Below are 23,549 nucleotides of genomic sequence, written 5' to 3' on the forward strand. Positions count from 1 at the left end.
GTGCCGAGGGAAATACAGGTTGGATAGCAGGAAAAAGTTTTTCACAGAAAGAGTGATAAAGTACTGGAATGATCTGCCTGGGGAGGTGGTGGAGTCACCATTCCTGAATGTGTTTAAAAAAGACTGGATGTGGCACTCAGTGCCATGGTTTAGTTGAGGTGTTGGGGCATGGGTTGGACTTGATGATCTCGGAGGTCTCCTCCAACCTAGGGATTCTGTGAATTCTGTGAATTCTGTTCAAGTTTGTAGTGAAGCTTATCCAGGATCCTGGCTGCCCAGTCTCCTATGCCTTGTGCCTCAGGAATCTGCATAAACAACAGTGCTATCTTTGCAGGGTGTCTTCATCTCCCTCATAGGTTCTCTGTGCTGCTTCTTCCCCTTTAAATCGGTCCTTTCAAAATGCCCCCGGAGTTCTTATCCAAGCAGGGGACTTGGGGCAGCTGTCCTTCCAGATGTCCCAGAGAAGGCGATTGCGAGTGGCCCCGCTGCAGCACAGCCTGCCGTGGTGCAGGCGTGTATCCAGAAGAGGGAGCAAAGCTGCCGTGTTTTAAAAACATGGAAAAAGATGTGAAACAAACAACTCCTCCCCGTGCCCCAAATGGTACTGGAAAAAAAAAAGTCGTGATAGTGGCTGTCAAATAATATCTTTGCCTTATTTAAATATACTTTACTTAATAATTATGCACTCATCTTTAATATAACATTAACTGACTGTTTTCTTCTCAGCCATTTGGATATTATTATTTTTTTTTCTGGCGTTTCTTCATGTTTTACAAATCCATTGTATTTATAAAAGCAGCAACATGTTACTCTGATTTTTAGCTAAAGATAGACTATGAGTTTACTGATTGTTATTTCAACAAGGGGTCTCTGGGTCCTTGCTTGAGTATATCTAATTTTTTTTATAAAAATAAGCAGTAGAAGATTACAATCAATTTATTCCCCATATAGAGGGATCCACTAGCAAAAAATTTAAAATATAAATTTAAAATAGAATTGACTGAATTTGCAGGTAAAGAATATTATAAGATACTGCTACTGGACTAGACTTAAGTGATTTACAGTTACAAATAATGAATGTAGCCTTGGAGTCAGCTTGAAGAAAACATTTCTGGGGTAAGGAATAATCTGCAGTGCACTATTATGTTTTTAATGTTAGTAACAACAATATGAAATGTAGATATGTTGCAGTAGTTTTTATTGCTGACCTGATGATTTACATTGAAGTTCTTTTAATGTATTCCAACTACAGCCTCAGGAGATGAAGTTCAGGGTTTGGGTATTGGGGTTTTTTTGTTTTTTACTTTTTTAGCAGAATGTGTATGTAGTTCAGAAAGAAAGATGAAATCAAAACAATAAATAATTAAGATAGATCAGAAATTTTATACTCCATTCAGGAATACTCTATTTGTTATAAACCATTATATAAGCCATTTATGAACAAATTATTTATTTTAAATTTTTATAGCATTTCTTAGCATTCATCAGTTGATTTGGCACTAATTTGCAAATTATTTTCACGTGAAAGTTGTGTGTACATATGTGTATGTGTGTTCCTGCTTTTATACTGCCCACACTTTGTCAGCCTTCAGGGCAATGTTCTAAGGAGCATTTAAGATTTTGAAGGAAAGACAGGTCATCAGGTCTCAGATAAATGCCTTGATCTCTAAGGTACAGAAACATTCTGTCAAGTATTCTTTCACTGTATGGAGAAAAAAATGTAGATCAACTGTTACTGTGACAAAAGAGGAAGATAAAAGATTATGCCCACAGGTTGGCTGTGGTTACCTGGAGAGGCAGGAGGACTTGTTCTGTATTTGTCAGAAAAAAAGACTACATGTGTTCCTACTTGGTTTTGGGTACTGGATGAGTCTTGTTCCTGTTACATCAGGGTAGGGAAGCATCAACACTGTTTTAATGAGGCACCTGAAGGTTTTTTTCTGGTGTAGGAACATCAGCAGTCTGGCATAAAATCTTGATTGCTGACTTTGTGTCACTTTGAGTTGGCATTGATGCCATTAGCAGCACACTGGTGCTGCAAGGTGGGACTGGATTCATTCCAGATACAATTTAGTACATCTGGGATGATTAATATATCATGGTTGAAGCCATTTGCTTTCCCCTAGCAGAGGTTTGACACACTGAAAATATTTCTCTCTGTGTGAGCTCTACAGACTGATGTCTCTTTAATTTTCTTAGGGACCTTGTTTAGTAAAAATTAAAACTTGTATGCCATGAATTTAGTCTTAATTAATTCTTCTTCTTGCATTCTTAATGTTTGAGTTGAGATCTTGAGTATATGATTCAAAACTGTTTCTCATCTTTTGACAGTTTATCCCACAGTTTTAATGACTTCTTATTGTGCTGCATTGGTTTAAGAAGCACTAGCCAAATCCACTTTTGACTTATTTTTACAGTAGGTGTCACCATATATTATTAATAACATAATTTCTTTCTAAGCATTCTTCATATAAAATTAAAAATAGAAGTTCTGAGTACTTTTCATTTGCAGGAAAAAGATGACTAAATTAAGTATGTCCTAATGAAAAAGTGAAGACTTTATGATAACCTAATCAAGTCTAAAACTAGAAAGGCACTGATAAAAATTAGTTCTCAGAAATGTTAGGTGCTGAAAAAAAGATAAAAGCTGAAGTGGGTTTAATTAAAAAAAAAAAAAAAAAAGACAATCCAGTAAAAGAGAAAATCTAGAAAAATGTTTCAAGTGAAGGGTAGTTGTGAGAAACACTATGTCTACAAACACTACTGTTTGTAGTATTGGGAAGAGAAGGGAGGAGGCGAGTATTGGCATAAGAAAAATCCTCATCATTAGTGTCTGGTATTTTGCTGCATCATCTTGTACTTCTGCAGTTTGCTGCATCATTTCCAATTCAACTGCAACATTCCTGGTGCTAAGCTGGCGTGGTTAGAAATTCAGAAAAGCTATATATATGCAACTATTCTTCTCATATATCATTTCCACATTTTTAATATTTTTCATATTAAATATTCCAAACAAAAGTGTTAGAAATGTGGAGGTTGTACTTGCCACTGTGTGCTGGAGCACACCACGCCCCCTCTCCCAGGCAGCACAGGTGAGTGTCATTCTCACTGGGAATGGCACAACACCAAGTGTCACCCAGCTGCATTATTCACTGTGGTGGGCAGTGCCCGCGGGTAGGTGCAACAATTCAATCTCAAGAAATAACTGCATCTAAAGATTGTCCATTTCATTCTGGTGGGAACAATCTGCATCGGGCACCTGTCAAATCCTTCTAGCCCTAAACATGCATCAGCTGATTGAAATACTCTGATTCAAGAATCCCATATTTTATGTAATTTATATAAGATCCTTTTGTATAAATATTTAATTTTTTTTTTTTTTAATCTCTCTCTATACATAAATCAAAGCTGATTATTCACAACTGATGACAGGATGAAGTTTATGTTATGGGATGTGAGAGTGATAACAGGAGACTGATGATCTAGAAAATGTATGGTTTCTTTCAAAATATTTGCTAGTTGACTAAAGTTGGCTTTGGTTAAATCAAGGGAATAGACGGTGGTCCTTTGCCTTGGGGAAAAAAAGAGATTTTAGAAACTACATTGTGTGAAGTACATTTTTAACTAAACTTATTTGTCTAACCAGAGAATATATGGGCAACACTGACATTTTGACACTTTGAATAAGCATCAGCATCTCATGCTAGTTCCCAAACAGAAAGCTGTCCTTTAAGCTCTCCTTAAAAGATATTTTCTCATCTTTGTAAAACACAGAAATGGAAATGAAATTAGAAAATGTTGAAGAAAATGTCAAATGTTTGGTTAAATCCAATGGGTATATCTATTTTTATTTCTCAGATGAAGCAATAACTAATAAGAGTAAAACTCTTGCAATGTTCTAGAAGTTAATGAAGCTTTTCACTTCATCTGGAGTACTGCCAAACCCTATATACTCAATCTAAATGTTGTACTTAACTGCTGACAAAACTAAACAGCCATTTGAATTTAAAGCTGATATGCCATAAATATAACTGAAGCTGTAGAAAAGAGGTCATTTGGAACCTTTTCTGGAAGTGTCTGCATGCTCATGCTATGACTTTCCTCAAAAACATTCAGTAGCCTTTTGTAATGTTGTTAGTTTTTCTTTTTAACGTTAACATGAGGCAAAACTATTTATTCAAAGAATGGTATTTTTATTTGATTTTTATTTCCTCACTCTTGTCAGTTCAAGTGTTATTAACAGTGTTACTGAGAGGGTTAACTATTTTCTAGATAGTGAGCTCTCAAAGAACTGTCAAGATTTAGTAGAGCTTTTCTTTTGATAAGGAACTTTTTTATAATAAGTGATTTTGGCTGCTGAGACAACTACAGTTTTAGGTTCAGAACTAAACCAGGAGCTCTGAAAAGGACTCTGACCTAGAGTAAGAGAGAGAGAGAGAGACAGAGAGAATGTCTTCTAAAATTTGCATTAAAATAGCATGGAAATCACTGGACTTCCTGATATTCTTCAGTATTTAGATTATTTGTTGTATGTCATGAAAAATTCCTTTGGGTTACTATATGCCACTATTTGGCCTGAATTATAGTTAATGGTATTTTTTCCAAGAGTGACTATTCCTTAAATTAAAAAGCAGTTTTACTAAGGTTATTGAGTTTTTTGATTTGCTAGTTAATAAGATACTTCTGGACTCATTTGAGAAAAAGAAAGGATTGATGACATCAGTAGATATTTTACTGTGAACTGTGTGTATTCACAGAGAAAAAGAAAGAATCACATTCTCGCTAAGAATAATAATATTAAGATTTTATTTCCATGGTTTGGTAACAGAATGTTCTGTTTGACATTTCTCGTTTAGTACACATGGTACTTCAAAGATGATAGAGTCTGTTTGAGCTTGCATATCTGTGGTGTCATGAAATCATTACAATGACAATTTTACTTGAACCTACCTTTCCATCAGTTTCAAAAATCAAAGCAGCCTTTTATAGGACAGCAGCCTATGGACCAACAACATCCCCAGAGAAGAAGGCTGCGGAATGCACACAGATAACACTTTCACAAGTTTACATTTTGCATGTTAGATATCCAGCAGTTTTCTTGAAAAAGGAAAATAGCAATAATAATAATAAAATCATAGGCTAAAATACTTTGTGTCAGTTTACTTTGAATTGGTAAGATTAAAAATGTTTTCCAAATCTGTCATATTATTCTCCATCACTGGCTCTTTCTGTGACCATAAAAGTGATAACATCTGTGGGCAATGGTTGTGAAGAGCTTCACACTTAATGGGATAAGCAAAATAAGCAGATTCTTAACAGCCCAAAGCAAAAATGGAGCTTGGAGTATTGGATCTCTCCTGTTAATTGGTGTAGATTTGGGTTTGCCATGAGATTCCAAAGGGTTTAAAACCGATAATATTTATGCTAACTACCTAGTTTGTCAGAAGATAGAGAATTAAAGTGTAAAAAAAAATAAAATTTAACAACCTCAAAATGCTAACAGCTCTCAGGTCTAGAGAATGTATTTCTGTGGAGCAGTGTCCATGCTTCTTTCTATAGCTCTTTTCCTGAGAAGTTACATCAGAAATGCCAGTTTCAGATACAGAAATAATTGGTGCAAGAGTTCTTATTGAGTAGTTTAATCTGCCCAAATTAAAAACTTAATTTAAATCAAGTTCCAGATTTTGAAAATAAATATGACTTTATTTTGGCTTAAGAAATGATTGTTAAAAACATTTTTCAACTTAAATTTGGCATGCGTGGTTGCTTGTTCGGGCTTTTTGTTTGTTTGTTTGTTTGTTGATTTGTTTTGTTTGGTTAGTTATTTTTGTTAATTATATCTTTGCATAGACTTTTTTACCAAAATATTTCTAACTTCCTGTATAACTTACAGAAACACAATGATTATAAGAATCCATAGTAATAAGCTATATATATACTATAATCTATAGTAATAAGCTGTAGAATATAGAACACTAACTTTTAAAAATGGACCAAATTATTGTGTAAACAAGCCCCTGTTTCTTATGCCATTTGTTAAATATTAAAGACAGCAGAATATTTGACAAGTTACATGGATACTAACTTTTGGATAAGATGTTCTGTTCCAGAATGTTTAAGATGTGTAATAATTCTCTTCACCTCAGGCCTTTAAGAACTAATATAAATTTTATTGTTATTGATAATGCATTTGTTTAGATCAAGTTTTCCCAAATGATATTAGGTGTATTATAATGTAAGTTACATAATATTTCTGATTTTTGTTTTTGATTTACACTAGAAGTTACATGGGAAGACCAGCAGAAAAAGGTGAATGGTACAATAACTGATGACAAACCATTGCCGAAAAAGAAACACCATTCTGAGACAGGTTTGTCAGGGTTTGGAAAACCACATGAAAGCATGAGACTATAAAACCACATTTCATGCTTTTGTAATGTGTGTGTGCTTTATGTACCTTATTTTTTCACTTTGGTGTGAAATATTTAGCATGTAGAGACCATTTAGGTTATATAGTTCTGTTTTAGAATAGCCAAAATAGATCTGCTTTTGTAAGCAATTGTGTTAGAATGCACATAGATTAGAAGTGTTCTGGCACAATATTAGACATAGTTTCCTTTTAGTTTTCAATTTTGTTATGACTTAATATATTTATGCAAGCCTCAGGAATCCAAGTATAATCTATGCTGATTCTTATTTAGTTGACCAAACCAAGGTATCTATTGCATGCATGGTGGGAAAATCATCTTCTACAGAGTTAAATCTGAAACCTTCTTTTGCCATCACACATGGCAGAAATAATGTTCCAGTGTAATTTTTTATACAAGCTGCAGTTTATATCTTCATACTTGGAAACTCTCAAATCTAAAAAACCTCTTCTTTCCTCCATTCTGTACACAAATAGAATTCTTCTGAAACTAAAAACTGTCATAAACTTTCTTTCTCTCCAAATGACAAGTTCAATTATTCAGCTAGCTTTGTTCCTACAAATGCATAGCAATAAAATGTAAACCTAGTAATAATAACAATGTTCATAATAATAGTATTGTTCTGTCTTCATAATCAGAGAATAAAAGGTCCTAATCACATTAATTTATACATTTGCAAAGGGCAAGCACACTTTAAGGAGTAGAGAAGGTAGCGAGGAGAGAAGGAAGGGGAAGGGAAAGGAAAGGGAAATGGGATCTTTATATTGCAGATTTCATCCTGTATTTAAAGATTTATCCAATCTACTCAAGTGAATGGGATTTTTAATTTGCAGAAATACCTTAGTTCAGTATTGTGTTCCAAATAACTCTATTGGGCATATTAGTTGTATCACTCGAATAACAACACTTCTCCCAGTCACACAAATTAAAATTTACAAGACTGGCTGGCTGTGTCACCTCCTAAATTAATAGTGTAATCTCACCTACATAATAATATAATACTGATAATATCCAAATGTTTTGCTGAAGTTCAACTGCTGTGCAGCTGAAAGTGCAAGACTCAAAACTGAAGAAAACCCAGAAATCTGTCTTGATTCTAACCAGGGAATTAGATAACCTAGCTGTAAAAGTCCAGATGTGCCCTTGCATTTTCTGTTCCCCAACTTTTTGATGCAGAAGTTACAGATCAAACAAATACTGTTTATAAGAGTCAGGATCAGAATGTGATATATCTTCTTTTCCAGCTGTTTTAGCTGTTACATGATAGATTCAAAATACAATGTCTACACATCTGCACTGTTGTTTTTCCAGGGAGAGTTGAGCAGAATAGTGCCTCTGCCCTGACTTTTCCCTTATATAGGAACATAATCTCCATCTCCCAGCTGAGATGGGCTTAGGACTGTGTTCTAGACAGATAATTTATAGTTATTGACAGTACTTTTAGGGCCAATTTCTTCATATTTTAGAAAGAGGTACCATTTTTTAGATGGCTGTACTTGGGGCATTCTACATTTTGGAACATGAGTAAAATCTTATAATTGAAAGACAAAAACAGGCAGAAGAATAGAAATTGGAATCAAATATGAACAACAAAAAGTTCTCACTTTATAGGTGTTCTGTGTATTAAAATGGTAGTCATCTGATTTCTTTTTTTGTCTGGAACCACTGATCTCTAGTTAGAATTGGTTTAAAAAGCCACAGTCACATATTAAAATGGTAGTCATCTGATTTCTATCTCTTTTTTTGTCTGGAACCACTGATCTCTAGTTAGAATTGGTTTAAAAAGCCACAGTCACCATTATCAAAGTCTAAAATAGATACAAAGTTAAGTAAATTTGTGTTCTTCACTTAACAGTCCTAAGTTTTTCTGTGAGGGCTGATGCCTGATAAGAGCATAAATTCTGTTTTAATTTACATTATCAGTAATGTCTTGTAATCAGAAATGCATGGGATGGGGATACATGAGGAAGAAACATTGAGGTAGTTCTGAACAAGCTGCAATGGGCCTCAAATGGCACATCCCCACATTCCTCAGATGCTTTTCCAAACTGAATCTGTCAAAAAGCTTTATGAACTTCAGTGGTAGGAGTGGAGTAATGCAACTTCCAGGACTGGCATAATCCGCTATGTGTGCGCACTACTGTTCCCTGTAGACATCCCAGTATCATTTCAAACAGTTACCTTTCAAGGCATAGCAGTCAGGACATCTAGAAGAATGTGCCACAACACTGTACTCACATCTGGACATTGAGCTATATTATATCTATGACCATGATTTAACTAATGCTGCGTGACAGAAGCTACCTAAGGAAGCTTCAAATTCCTTGAACCCTTACAATATGGGATTTACCCTCTGCACAGGACTGCACTTTCATGTGAGAATACTTTCAATGTTCTGTCTGCAAAAAAACCAGTGAAGTGATACTAATGAAACTTAGTCCCTGAACACAGAGGGTGCAATGGAGGCAGGAAGGAACGGGGACACCTCATATTCCCCTGTTTTGATTGCCTTTTCATCTGTTTATAAGTTTTCTGATACGACCTGTTATGAAAGCTTTTACTGTCTTTAAGTGCAGGTTGTCTGTTTAGAATTTAACCTAACCAATGCCATGGAAATAGCCATGGCAGTAGTATAGCTAAGAAAACCTGGGAGAACAAATAGGCATTGATTACATGAGTACCATGAGTGCAGAACTGAGATCTGTGAGCAAATTGTGGAGAAAAGCATGAATAAATAACAAAAGTAATTTCAAAGCCCAGAAGAATAACAGTAATACTGTACCTTGTAAAGCATTAATATTCATGGAAATGGGATTAGCAAATTTATTGGAGGACAATTGAAGGTCATTAAATAACATAGTGAAATGGTTCTTGTGTTGCAGACTTTTCAATAGAAATTGATGATAAGGTTTCTCTTCCTGAATATCAGAAAGCAAAATTATGATTTTTTAACAGTGTCTTTAAACTCTAAGTTCTGATGCAATTTGCAGAATTAATGTTAAGCATATTTCAAAGACTCAATTGTATTTATGTAAATATTTTGAAGGATAGGAAGAGTAGAACTGCAGAATTGTAGGTAAGCATAGCACAAAAATTCAAGCCCTATTTTGAATGTGTGCCCTTCCTTTAGCTGATGTCAGTACTCTGTCAGAGAATACTGCATTCTAGACAACCCTAAATCAAAAAGCAGGAGAAACAAGTTACTTGTTCATACCTGAGAATATTAAGTACCTTCATCATTCACCACTGCGTCTGAGCTGTAATAGATGGTATTTGAAAGAAAGTGAATAAAACTCTGGTCCTTTAATCAGATTTCATTTTTCAGTGAATAGAAAAGAAAAAGCAGTACAGCAGGCAAACATTTTCATGTGGTTTTGCAATTTTATATATGAGGCCTTAAGAGAAGAAGTTGGAAAAGAAGGTTGTGTGTGGAGAATGTGTCCTGTACTGATACAGATAAGGCTAGGCAGGATACTGTTTTTCTTAAAAAGCAATTATTTTAATCAGTATCATCGCTAGTGTCTTTTGAGCCCATCAATGTAATTAAAATGGGAAAAGGACATAATTTAGGGTACCAGAGATACTCACTTCTGTTCTATTTCATGATCCAAAATATTGGAAGCTGAATATGGTCTAGCAACCTGTGTCTCCATCCAGAGGTGACAATACAGAAACTGCCTTTGTAGAATAGCAAAGAAGACAGTATTGGCTTTCCCTGTTTTTCCTACAGAGAGGGAGTAGATTTGATGGCTATTACCTGAAGCCATCCTGTAATGGTTTCATTATCACTGGCTGTTGAAAACATTGCAGTGTCACCAAACATCCAATCTTTACAACAGAAACTTTTGATTTCCAAGGAGCAGTTGAAGAACAGAACAGTGAGAAAGTGCTGAACATATATTAATATTGTTGAACAATTAACAATGAAAGGACACAGGGTAGTTAAAGTGGATTTATAAATCTTGGACTGGAATTAAGTAAAAATTGAGTGTCCTTGTATTTATTTTGGGGAAAGACATATTTCTGTAATATGGAAGTAAAATAAAGTCTTAGAGAAATCACAGCAATGGTAGGTTAAACACATCAGAAAATACAAAGTTAATGTGTGCTTACAAATGGTAAGTCTTCAGATGTGTATATTTGCTTTCCATTTAAAGAGAATCATGCTTATTTTTATCTATGGAACATTTAAGTCTCTCTCCTGAGTAGGACTATGCCATGACACCTACATACACAAAGACTCTCAGAATCTAATGTTATGTAATGAAAACTAATTGTAGCTTATCTATTACCATGAATTCAGTTGTAGTGTGAAAACAGTAGTCCAAAATCATTCAAAATTGTGTTTATTTTAATAGAAGTAGTCAGAATTCACAGTATGAGAGACTAAAAATTATGAAAAGGGAGATATGGTTAGAAATGAGTTGGAAAAGGCAAAGTAATGATAGGACAGAGAGAGAGAGAAGTAATTGCCTTCTCAGGATTCATAATAATTCCAATCCAATGTGTAACTATAGTGCATTAATATTTTGAAATGCTACTATTTTGTCTTTTTCTCCCCTTATAAAATTACCGTGTGATCTTTATTCAGAGAAGCAAAACAATAAAAGCTCTTTCTGGATTCTTCATTTAGTTTATCTTTCAAGATTTATGAAAATGTTATGCAATCTACATGGTTTAATTTGAATTAGGGATTTTATGATACTGAGAATATTTACAATTTCTTATTCTGTTATTTTCTACTGTTGTCTCTACTACCCTTATCTTTGGATAAGAGTAAGATTTTTTCATACTTACTGTCTTTACCTATTGTGTTTTTTATATGGTGTATATTACATACAGTCTATATTATGTAATTGCAGAATTAAATGTATTGCTTTACCCTTTCCTGTATTTTCTCACTATATTTTTGAGTAAAAATGTCAGCATACATCCAGTATACAGATGCTATTTTGTGTGTATAGGTTTATGCTTTAAGGTAAAGAACTATAACTAAGAGGGAACTACCTCATTAAAAAAAGTTCAGAAGTGTGGGACAAGCTCTGTATCTAGTTGTGGCTTAATGCTTTTGGAGAATATTAAGTACTGATTTTATTCACATCTCAATGTAGTAAAATGCCCTTTTTGTCTAAATCTTCTGCTAACAAATATTGGTACTCTCAGCTTTTCTATCTACTCTTGTATATATGTATGCTTAGCATTGCAGAGTTAGAATGGTGTCAGGGGATGTCTTCCCTGAGAGTTAAATGTATAATATCAGTCTTCAGGTCTAATTTCATCCACATTGACGACAAAAAATTTATGGAACATACAGACTCTATGGAGCATTTCTGTCTTAGAGTCTCTTCTGTGTTTTATGATGATGCTTATTTGATTGTGCCATTGCAGATCATATTTTGTGAAGAGTGTCCAGAAATGAGACTTTACAAATCTGAGCTTCTGTTTGCAGTGAAAGATCTTTGGTTCTTAGGAAAAGATAAGAACAAAATTAAGAAAACTCTTAAGGGAAAAAAAAATAGAGTAATTAACTTATGTCCCTCTGTCCTCTGCTGCTTTAAGAATTTTAGTTGGGTGTGTTTGCCATGTAAAGGTTTTTTGAACACTGAGTTCCTAAATACTTTTCTGTAATGGGTGACATTGCTTACAATGAGCAGTTCTGTGTCAAAGCGTGATAAAAGAGATGGTATTTATTTTGGGCAGGTTTCAGACTTAAAGTTTTTGTTAACCTTTTAGATTTATTTATTGAGATCTTAGTTTGTTTCTAAATCTGTATATAAAAGCCTACTACATACTACTGTCATACATCGAGATGAACAATTGATGCAAATAAATGCTAGTTCCACAAAAAAAGCAATAACTACAAATGGAGACTGACTACTGGCTTGATGTGAATTTAATAGAATTGGTGACATTGTTTTATTCTTGCATTTAAATGTATTTCTATCAAAAAGATTACTTTGTGGATTAAAAGCTACAGAAACAGAATTTTCAAATGATTGTTTGAGATTTATGGTATGGCATCTCAATCAGGAGGAAAAATGATTCACATAAGTTGCATTTTGAACTTAATCAGTCTGTTAGTACTTTCTTCTTCACATCATTATTTGAAAGAAGTTGATGCATTACCATGCCACAACTTCTACTAATTAATATTTCCAACATTAAATACAAAAATATTATAATCAATTTATCTCAGAAGATGAAGTAGCAGTTGATCAGGTATCCACAGAGAGATGGCAACTATTATCTTTTTTTCCCCTCTGGCTTCTATTAGAAATATTCTTCTAATTTGTTTGATTAGTAAAAATCTAAAATGGAAAAATATTTGTAATTAAGAATGATTTTTGGTTGCCCCTTTGATATGTAATTTTTTTTCATAACAAATACTTTGCATGAGGAATTTTAAAAAGGTTATTAAAAAAAATATTGGTATATGTGACTGATATGCATGCAAATACTGGTCATTTAATTCTAAAATATTCAAAGAGAGCTTCCTTGCTATTCAGTTGTGTCTGTCTGGCATTACTAGAATACCTTGCATTATCTTACCAGACATATTTCAAGTTTTGAAATTACGTGATTCAATACTTTGAAAATGTATAGAGAAGTATTTATCTTATTGCAGTATGTCTCAAAACTACTCATTCTTATGGATATTAAAAAAATAAACCAAGGATAGTGGGTCTTGGTAGATACTTTCTAATAACTGGCTTTGCTATAGTAGGAATGCTCACTTCAGGGCTATACATAAGTAATATAAAATATCTTCAGAACATTTTGAATATTTTTAGCTGTGTTTTGGTGGTGCAAATAATGATTTATTTAACACTTACAGCAATTATAGCTACATTATATTAGTATGAGTGTAATATGACATGGAGAAGTAGCTCTTTCTATTTGCTTATTTGTATTTCTTCCAATGGATTCTTTGTACTTGCCCAGATAAAAAAATATTTATACTCCATTATTATTTTTTAACATGCAAAGACATAGCAATCTTTGTCAAAACTGACAGCTACTTTCACACTACAGATCTCATATATAGCTCTAATGTGTGTTCATTCTGTAAGCAAATTTAATTGCCTAAAAATGCATTCTAGTTATGTATGTTTCAAGCTTCTTGGCTTTGCAACAATTTTGGTACAGTCTTGGCATTTGATAGTATATTAAAATATAATCTAACACTATAATATAAAATTGTTGAAGTATAGAAGACAATGGTTATCAGATAAAATTGGGTGTTGCCTTTAATTTTGTTTTACTGATTTATGTTGCTTATTCTAATTTTGCGTTTTTTTCAATGGTATCTTGATATTGAGTGTAAAATGCTGATAAAATTACAGATATTCTTGTGCTGTGTAAAACTTTCTGGACTTCTTTATCTAGTATCTTCAGCATTAATAATTTATGAGCAGTGTTTTGTGACTCATTAGAAAACTGCATGTTGAAATTAGACCAAGTTTATAGGATTTTTTGCTATTTCTGATGATTTTTGAGAGAAAGCATTTGTTCTGCTAGCAACAGTGGCTTCACAGTTCTTTGTAATTATTATTACTTTTCAAGATTAATTCCTCCCATTCCTTTGCTACAAATAGATTTTCAGTACATAGCATGGCACTGTCCCTCAGATGTTTTCCATGTCTAAAATGGCAGTGTGCTTTTGAATGTGAAGTTATAACGTAAGTAATGAGAGAGTTGCTTTGGCATTTGACTTGCATGCATTTGTAGTAACTTAGACTTCTGTGAGATGAGACCAACATTGATTCTGAAAAAGTTTCCTGAACTGACCATGAGAGTTAATGGCTATACATTCTCTTTTCACATTCTGTATTTTGGTCTTAATAATTTTGCCCTTGGCAGAGCATTACAATAATGCAATCCTTTCCAGAGTGTGTTATGTGGATTCTGAAATGTCTGAGCTTGTACAAACATTTGCAAAAAAAAACCAAAATTACTTTGTGGTTTGGGTATCTGATGTTTGGTTCAGCATAAATTACAATAATTTAATAATTGAAAAATCTAACAATAGAAGTCCCTTGAACATTAAACTGAGTGTTCAGCACTTGAAAGATAAAATTAATATTTGCATTCAAATAGATAATGTTCAAAAAATTGAACAATCATGAACAAAAGTATTTATGCTAGTTAACATACCTTTTACTATCCAGCTTTTTCTTCAGCATCATTACAGGGATTGACTTTGCTGTCAGTTATAACTTTTATTATTTCCTCAGCTTCTATACTAACTCTGTCTTTACTGTTCTTTTCCAACAACAGTAGTTTAACCGCTTCTTTCTCAGCTTTCTTTTTTCTTCTAGTGTCTTTTATTTATTTTTTTTTCTCCACTTACTAACTCTGCTCTGCAGACTTCTCTCTAAAACAATTTTTGGCCCTTTCCCTCAGTGTCAGTTTTAACCTTCTGAATACATCCTCTCACGCCCATCTCCTTTGTCTATGTCTGTACATTACACGATGTGATCACAGAAGAAGCGGAATCATCAAGGAGAACAAACTCAGGTCTGTCTCTTCTACTGCTTTTCTCTGTGTTATTTTTTTTATTTTACCTTTTCTGTAGATTTTATCACAGCTCACCTCACATACTTTTCCCTCTCTTCCCCCCCAATAAACTGGCAAAATATTGTCAAGGTGTAAGAATTTTAGTTTAAGACTCTTATGTAATTTCTATTACCTATAAACTATGAACTCTATAAAAAAAAAGTGATGAAAGGTAGCTGATGACAAGTAGGCTATACCTTAAGATTTTAGACTGATTTGAATTCTGTCACATCAGTTCTTATTTCCCATCTCAAATCATCTGAAAATTAGCCTTTAAAGTTCCAGTTAACACATGAAAACAATCTATAATTTGTTTTACCTATGCATTTGAAAACTGCCACAAAAACTGCTGAAACTCTTTTACAAATAGTTCTTTTTGACTGTGGGAGTATATAATTTCAAAACAGAAACATTTCAGTAAGTTAAATTTCATGCAATGGAATTTCAAACTTAGTGTTTGAATAAAACCTTTTTTTGAATAAAGCCTGTTTCAATTAGAAGTAGAGTTTTTAGTGAACAAAAGCTCTTTTCTCATACCAAAAAGTGCAAATCAAAAATTTATGATAGTATGAGAGCAAGAAGTCAGAACACTGAAGGAGTCCTCACTTAATTGCATTGTTTATGAGGCTTTTATTTCATATTGTACATTACTTATGTTTTTTCTTCATAACAAATTTTAAGCTGCCATTTTATTGAATTTTCCATGTACTTTATATTACTGGCAGAGAACTAGTATCTATCAAGGCATCCTAGCTCTGAAAATGCTGTATTTGTTCACATTTCCTTGCTTGTTCAGATGTGGTATGTAGAACAACAGCAAAATTCCCCATATTTAATTAAATTAAATTCAACTATAAAATTCAAATTTTACAATTACTGTGTAAAAGCTTTAATTAATTTCCTGTTTCTCTGCTGTTATCCCAACAAATTAGAGAAGCCACTTGGATGCCATTTAGGTTAGAAAATCTGGAGAAGTTTTGGGGTACATTGACTGGACCATTAAATTTAGGTGATATTTAGTGAAACATTTTTGTCTTTTCTCTACTGTGACTGGCTCCTTCAGAGCTCAGTTTTACCTTTCATATTGGTCTTGTCCTAATTAGAGTCAGAGATTATTTTTACAGAATTTTGCAGATGTTATTTGCTGTGGTTTTCATGTTAAACAAATCTCATGATAGAAATTGTTAAAATTACAAGGTAAAAATAGTTGAAGATGGGTAGGGAAGACAACTGGCAGGGTTTTCTGAAATTGCTCTTTTGTAAATCACTACTATTAGGAATTAATAAATTATTCCGTAGAAAGACTGAGTTTACTTACCTTGCGCTTATGATTCACTGCCAGTTCCTGTGCAATGATTCTGAATCTCTTTTATTACAAAAATGAACTTAGAAGATTGGTGACCCATTTCCTATCTGTTCTTAATAAAAGCTGTAGGCCTTTTTATTCAAAAACCTTCCTCTGAGTTATTGATTGAATCAATATATTAAATCAGAATATGGAATCAGTCCATATCTCTCTCGGTGCTGACCTTAAATTGGTCAGAAAATACCATTTATTTTCTTCACCTGTGTTTCTTGAACATATATAAGTAAGTAATGCTCTGTATTATTCATTTGCTTTATAACATTGCAATTCTGCAAAACACTACTTAGCTCACAGTGTAAAGTAAATGTGTTAGGCACTGATGAATTTAATTGTCTAGCACATAAATGTAAAAGCATGATCAGCTCTGCAGTTGCAATAGTTGTTATTACTGCCCTTAAACTCAGGAGAAAATTATTGCGTGTATAAGTAACACATTTTCAGATGCACATTTGAAGGTCCTCTTCCATGTTTGCCTTAGTAACAAATGAGATTACATGTTTCAGTACCAGGCACTTGGAGCACAGCTAAAAAGAAGGGTTTAATTTCAAAGGCATACTTTAGAACAAAGCATTTTCCCATTGCTTTAGTTTGCTTTAACAAGTGTGAATCTAGGATTATCACTTTATAGGTTTTCTTAGGAAATTATTTTCACATAGTTTATTTATCATAATTTATTTTTGATGCTACCCAAATTAATGTATTCCAGAGGATTAGCTATTCATTTGAGGTGTTATTAGACCAAGAAGTCTTGTGAAAGCTAAATAGCTGAATTTGTTACAATTCTATTGATAGAAAAATGTTGCAATTTCCTCTATCTGGATATTATAATCTATAATTATAAAAAATAAAATTTTGTTCCTTGAAAAACCAATATTTTTTATTCAAAAGTCTTATGAAAATGTGTGCAAAGCTTTTGCTGCATATTTCAAGCATAAAACATGTTCATAATGATAAGAATCAAAAGTATTTTAATATAAATGATGTTATCTGGCAGCAGTAGAGCTTGATAGCATCCTTAATGATTAAACCCTGTTTTTCTTGGATGAAGGAGGAGCTTTGCAATACATGCTTTTCACAAATGTGCTTTGAGATGCAGGGTTTTCATATTTTTTCAAATTAATATGTTTCATAGGTTTAGATGTTGTGAAAACTGTTGAGGAGATGTGTGCCTGTTCATAGTCCCATGTCTTCACAAAGAATACTTCCATTCAAGAGAAGTGGAAGTGAGCCCTTGTCTGCCCAAGAGCCTCAGTGAGAAGCAGACATCTTAATTTTCATCTAAGATGGGAGAGACCAACCAGTTATTATCATAGCAAAAATTACTGGCAATTGCACACTGTGTTCTTCAAACATATGAAATACAGAGAACATTCTTCAGAATTCCAGCAATTGATCTAGCTGACTCAAGTAACTGCCCAAAAAATGATCATCAAAACATTGCAAAGGCAGATCCATGCCAGTACAAAGGCAGTCAGTGCTCCTACAGCAAAAATAGTGCTGAGTGAGTAATTCTAAGATGAGAAGGGGTGGCATAGTGATGCCAAGGCATTCTAAACTTTCTAACATGAATGGAAGTTAGAAGATAGTGGGGACTGTTCCGTTTCTAAAGGGTCATGAAAGGCATGGAACTAGATATTGAAGTACTTTTTTGCAACCTCTGGTGTAAAGCTGTCATGTTCAGAGCACACAAAGGCTTGATTAGAGTTTTTGTTAAAGTTCAGAGTGAAATTCAAATAGACAAGGGCTTTGAGATACCTTTTTTTTTGTTTTTGGTGCTTTATTATGAAGTTTCTTTGTAATAACATAATTGATGGAAATGAAGCCTACAAAACCTAGCAAACGCTACTGAGTATGAGTGACCAAATTGAAAGCTCTCACAGACCTGGAAATTGGAGGGCCAAACAGTGAAAGGATGTGGCAAATTTACTCTAGGAGAAAACAAGGACAAAAAAATGGTACAGTTCAGTGTTTAAGATATCAGCTGCAGTAGAAGTCAAGGAGCACAGCTCTTTTAATTTATTCTTATCTTACAGAACTGTGAGAGATTTTTCAAGTCTTCCAAGAGTGAATCTTCTGTGATATACTTACCCTTTATAAACAGAACATGACACCCCTCTGCTTTGAGTTATTATTATAGTCAGTATTCTGTGACACACTTTCCTTTAAAGAGCAGGATGATGCCTTGTTCTGTTTCCATTTTCCTTATGTTGAAAAAACATTTCTGGGTAGTATTTGTAACATTTTAGCACAAATATGATTAAATTACTTGTGCATATCTGAACACTTCTGTGATATTTAGTTTGACAGGCTTATTTAAAATCTGATGCCTTAGACTGTGAAAGAGACATTTAAAGCACCAAAATCTGTATTTGGTCAACAAAACCCTAAGGGTAAACTCCAAATTCAGTCTAATTTTGTAAACTCTGAATTCAATCTACAGGTACTTAGCAGAGTAATAGATGTATCATATTGTATGGCTAGGCAGCTCTTTGTCCTTATTTTTTATTTTGTTTAGAATTAAATCCAGAAGCCAAAGACTTCCAAAGTAGCCATCTGTACTAAGCCACAAAAATAAAGACTGATGATCAGTCTGCTGAAGCTAAAATAGTAAATACATCAGATTATGTAATTTAAAATGACAGCATAACTTTGCAAAATGTTTGGTAGTTTAATTTGTAACTATTCTGAGTTCTAAATGCAGGTGATGATTTTGTGTTCCTTGGTTAAACCTTTGACTATCTTTCTAGTTATTGAGATGCTAATGAATATATCTTGCATTTTTCGATGGCTGAAGAATCTCTATTAATACCTGTTAGCTTTTCTGAAAGCAGAGGCACCAAATGTTTATGCCTATGATTTGAAGTGGCTGTATTAGAATGTAAAATTCTCAGTGGTTATGCTGTGCAGTGTACCAGTGATGGGAACTCTGAGGTGCATGCTTAGCAAACAGGATATTGGAAAGCTTTATAATAAGACTGTGCTCAGGTTTTCCTGAAAACAATGAAGAGCTTATAGTGTGGCTGATCAGAATGGATATTTATGAGTACAAAATATAAGGGCCCACTGACCACTCAGATATTTTTCTTTCACACTTTCAAAATCCTATTTCATGTCATTTATATAGGGAGGATGTGCCAGAATTCTTGAGAGAAGCAAAATGGGATGTTTTAGCTAATATTTGACTTAGTACTTCTTTCTTCCATGCTTTTTCCACATAGACCTCAGTATTTTATGAAAGCTACCAAAATGTCTGTACACGTTTGTATGAGACACAGAAAAACATCACTGACTACCCTGCAAAAATCACCATGGAAAAGGATCTAGGCAGCATAAAAAAGGGCTAGTCATAGCCCTAATCATCACTTTAATAAATATGCAAAATAGAACTTTCCAACTTGCTTAGAAAGATATTTGTCCTTTACCATCTGCACTGATCTGTACCTAATGATGGAGACCTTAGCTGACCCTGTCAATTTATAAACCCAGGATTGTAGAGATTCTTTAACTTCCCTATTTAGATTACCATACAATTTTATTCAGTTCTTTTACTAAACAGTGCCATGTATTCTGCAAATAATCCAAAGAAACATTGTTAACATGCTTTTAGCATTGTGATAAAAATTTATTTAAGTGGCAAGAAATGTCCCCCGGGTTTTAGTCTTTCTTTAGTGCGTCAAGCCTGAAACCAACAAGAAAAAAAAACAACAAAAAAACAACCAAAAAAGCTGTCAAGCGATCCTCAAATAGAAAACAGGAATGTGAAGCCATGTTCCCTGCTAGGAAGCTGGCTGGCTGAAATAGTCTTCTTGAGCATGCCCTTTTAAGGGAAATAAGTTACATTTAAACAGTAATATTAAGTATCAAGAATATATAAGTAATATTAACAACAACCATTAATTATTTTTTCTTTTTATTCAGCCTGTGATGTGGATCACAGACTTGGAAAGAACTTGTTTGCTGCAGCAGTACTTTCTTTTTATATTTGCCACAGATCAGACAAGAAGGCCTGGAGTGAAGTTCAGTAACCATTTATATCACAGCATCTGATACTTTGTTAGACCTGTACCAGTTAGGCAGTTATATTTTTCACACTGTTGAAAGCCAGAATGACAAAATTTAGAGTTAATTCCTTAGAGGTAGACTTGAATTTAATAGCTCAGCAAACAGGAGGAAATGTAATCCTTTGAGTACAAGACCTTTAACTGCAAGTTTTGATGTTCAAAGCAAATACTTCTACATTTATGATTTACTTTCAGGAGACAATCATCTTTCCTTTGCTTGATTTGATAATAGGGCTATCAGGATGATGCAGGAGCTTGAGTAGGAGCCATGCAAGGAATGACTGAGGTGACTTGGTCTGTTCAGCCTGGAGGAGACTTAGGGAAGACCTTGTGGAAGTCTACAACTTCCTAGTGAGGGGAAGAGGAGAGGCAGACACTGATGTGGTGCCCAGTCACAAGACCTGAGGGAATGGCCTGAAGTTGTGTCAGGGGAGGTTTAGGTTGGATATTAGGGAAAATTTCTTCAGCCAGAGGCTGGTTGGGCACTGGAACAGCTCCCCAGGGTTGACAGCACCAAGCCTGACATGGTTCAAGAAATCTTTGGACAATACTCTCTGTCCATGGTGAAACTCTTGGGGCTGTCCTGTAAAGGGCCAGGAGTTGGATTCAATGATCCTTATGCGTCCCTTGCAGCTCAGAAGATTCTGTGATTTTGTGATTTAGGGAATTTTTTTCAGAATAAAATTGATTTTCCCATATTCTCATTAATAGCATTTCAAGAGAAATCTCTAGTGAGAAATCTCTAGCAAGAAATTCAGCTAGCATTTTTTGAAGTACTTACCCAAAGTTAGGATACTACATGTATATTCAATTTTAAAAATAAAATGTTATTTAATAATTTGGACTACTTTCAGAAATCAGACTCTATTTTCAAAAGTAGAGGAGCTAATTTGTCCACTGCATAAATTGAATTCCTAATCATATTGCTGATATTAAGTGTCTCAAATATGAAAAACAGAAGGATAAAACCTTTTATTAGTCACTGCCACATCTTATGCTTAAACTCAGAAACAAACGAGGACTTCCATGTCTGTCTCTTGCAGTGATATGTGTATCCTCCAGCACTGGAAGCTGCAATTTTTTTTTTTTCATTCAAAGCAAGGAGGTCAAGATTTATTTTAGACCTCTTTTCAGTTTATGCAAATCTCATTCACCTGGATCCCAGGTGAGCAAGAAGAGAAAGGTCAAGACAGAAAGGGAGAAACTCTGGGAAGGCCAGCACCTTCCATTTGTAACCTTAAGGCTGCAGAATCAGGCTGCCCCTTATCTGCACCAGGACGCCAGCAAGTTTGAGCAGTTGTTCAATGCTGCCATCAGTAATTTTTGAGCAATTGCTTAATACTGCCATCAATATCCTTGACTAGGGAGAAATCTGCTATCCTGCTTCCTCTGTGGAACTGCCATGCTATTCTCTCACCTGTTCCAAGGATCTTGGAGTCCCTGCTACATGAAACTTCTTGGTGTGATGTGGGTGAAGTCTGATGGGGCCCTGGCACCCCCAGGTACCCATCAGAAGAGCAAAGCTCATTGAATTAAGGCATTTCCAAGAAAATCAAGGCCATTTTAGATCAGTTTTAGTTCTTGACAAGCCTGCTATTGTATTCTTTTCTATTAATTTTATTCCGGATACATATTAGATTGTTAGATATCTCACAGATATATTAGGACCAGTTAGAAAAAAACAGGGAATTAGGGGAACACAGGAGCATGGCTGTGTCTACTATTAAATAAAATGTTAGTGGTCATTATAATAGCAATGTCTTCTGTGATGGTAGAAGAAGATTTTGAGAGAGGATATTTTAGCATTTCAATCTCTCTATATCTATAGTTCATTTCTATATTTCATCCATATACTTAAATATATCTGTATTGTGATCAAGAAGAAAACATACAGTTATTTTCTGTAATGTGCAGAAATATCTCCTTCGTGAAAGCATTGATTTGTTTTCTCCAAAGTACGTTGCTCTGAAAAAAATCAGTTCTTTAATTGAGAACATTACACCACAGGACACAATGTATGCTTTTCACTCTGAGAATCAAGGTTAAATTAAGTAATGTAGAAAAATAATGACTAATGTGATGATACTGGTCATTTGTAAAAAAAATCAGATCAAGATTTTTTAGGAATGACTGGTGACTTTGTCTTCTCATATTTTTCAGATTGAGACATTTTAAAATGATCTCATAGTGATTTATGGATTTTCAGCAGTTTCAAGACATTAAGACTCCTTAGAGCTTTTTCATTTTGAACACATTACAAACAAAAACATTAATTACTTTAGTATCAACATCCTGAACCTGCTCTGAATTCCTTTAGAGGTGATGAATGGGCCCATAGCCATAGTGATCTTTGCTGCTGTTAATATTGTTTTATTTCGTAAATGGATGATATCAGTTTTGTTCAGTTCTGCTGCTTCCACCCAAGTAAGATCTTTCTCAAGTCAATCTTCAGTCCTTTCTAGTGCTTCTTCAGGCAGCTCTTCACAATACATACGAAACTTCAGTTTGAAGAGTAGGATCCACTGTATTGAGCTTTCTACTAAAAATCTGAAGAATATACCTGTTGTGGAGATTTGTCACAGCACTTCAATTACACTTTTAAAGTTCCAGAATCTAATAGACTTTTGTGGTTTCTAATACTATGATATTAATTTCTACGGTCTGGTTTGAAAATATTTTTCTATATATTTTGTATATATAGAACAAGAATGAGTGAAAGTTGGACAGGTTTCAAACTTCTTTATTTTGACAATGCATTTATTTAAAGATACATGGTTGAAAGACATCTAGACATAAGGATGAATGGACTTATAGACTTCTTAAAAATTATTACCTTATATAAGATTTATATATTAAGATAATATTTAGGCAAAGTAAAGATTTCTTTTCACTATGCATATGGACCAACCTAGAAATGTCATCATTCTCTCTGAGCTCAAGCTCATGGGTGTTTTAATGACTCAATTCAATTTCCTCTATTGTGCATTATGTTGAATCAGTGATATTGCTATCAGATTGCTTTCTGCTTTAAAAAGCAATACAACAATAAAAGAAATTGTATTTGTAGATTTTATATTGGTAACAGCAATTTAAAACTAAAAGAAAAATAAAAATATCAAAAGGTTGAAAAGCAAACAA

At 33.9% G+C, this 23,549-nt stretch overlaps 1 protein-coding gene across 50 annotated transcripts in view; it reads left to right on the top strand.

Annotated features, from left to right (window-relative positions):
• RIMS2 (regulating synaptic membrane exocytosis 2) overlaps positions 1–23,549 on the top strand; it is a 453,673-nt gene that overhangs the window by 331,035 nt on the left and 99,089 nt on the right. For 26 of the 50 annotated variants that reach the window (XM_039706103.1, XM_039706152.1, XM_039706126.1 and 23 more), the window contains one exon: positions 14,913–14,945. The exons of 21 other annotated variants lie outside the window; for them this stretch is intronic. In XM_039706103.1, the coding sequence (XP_039562037.1) occupies positions 14,913–14,945 (33 nt within the window). Of the gene's footprint in view, positions 1–6,280; positions 6,371–14,912; positions 14,946–23,549 lie in introns of all 50 variants that reach the window. 3 more of the 50 variants (XM_039706150.1, XM_039706106.1, XM_039706114.1) reach the window with 1 other exon arrangement.

The sequence above is a fragment of the Passer montanus genome, unplaced genomic scaffold (assembly GCF_014805655.1).
Source record: "Passer montanus isolate IOZ18808 unplaced genomic scaffold, ASM1480565v1 scaffold19, whole genome shotgun sequence".
NCBI classification, from domain to species: Eukaryota; Metazoa; Chordata; class Aves; order Passeriformes; family Passeridae; genus Passer; species Passer montanus.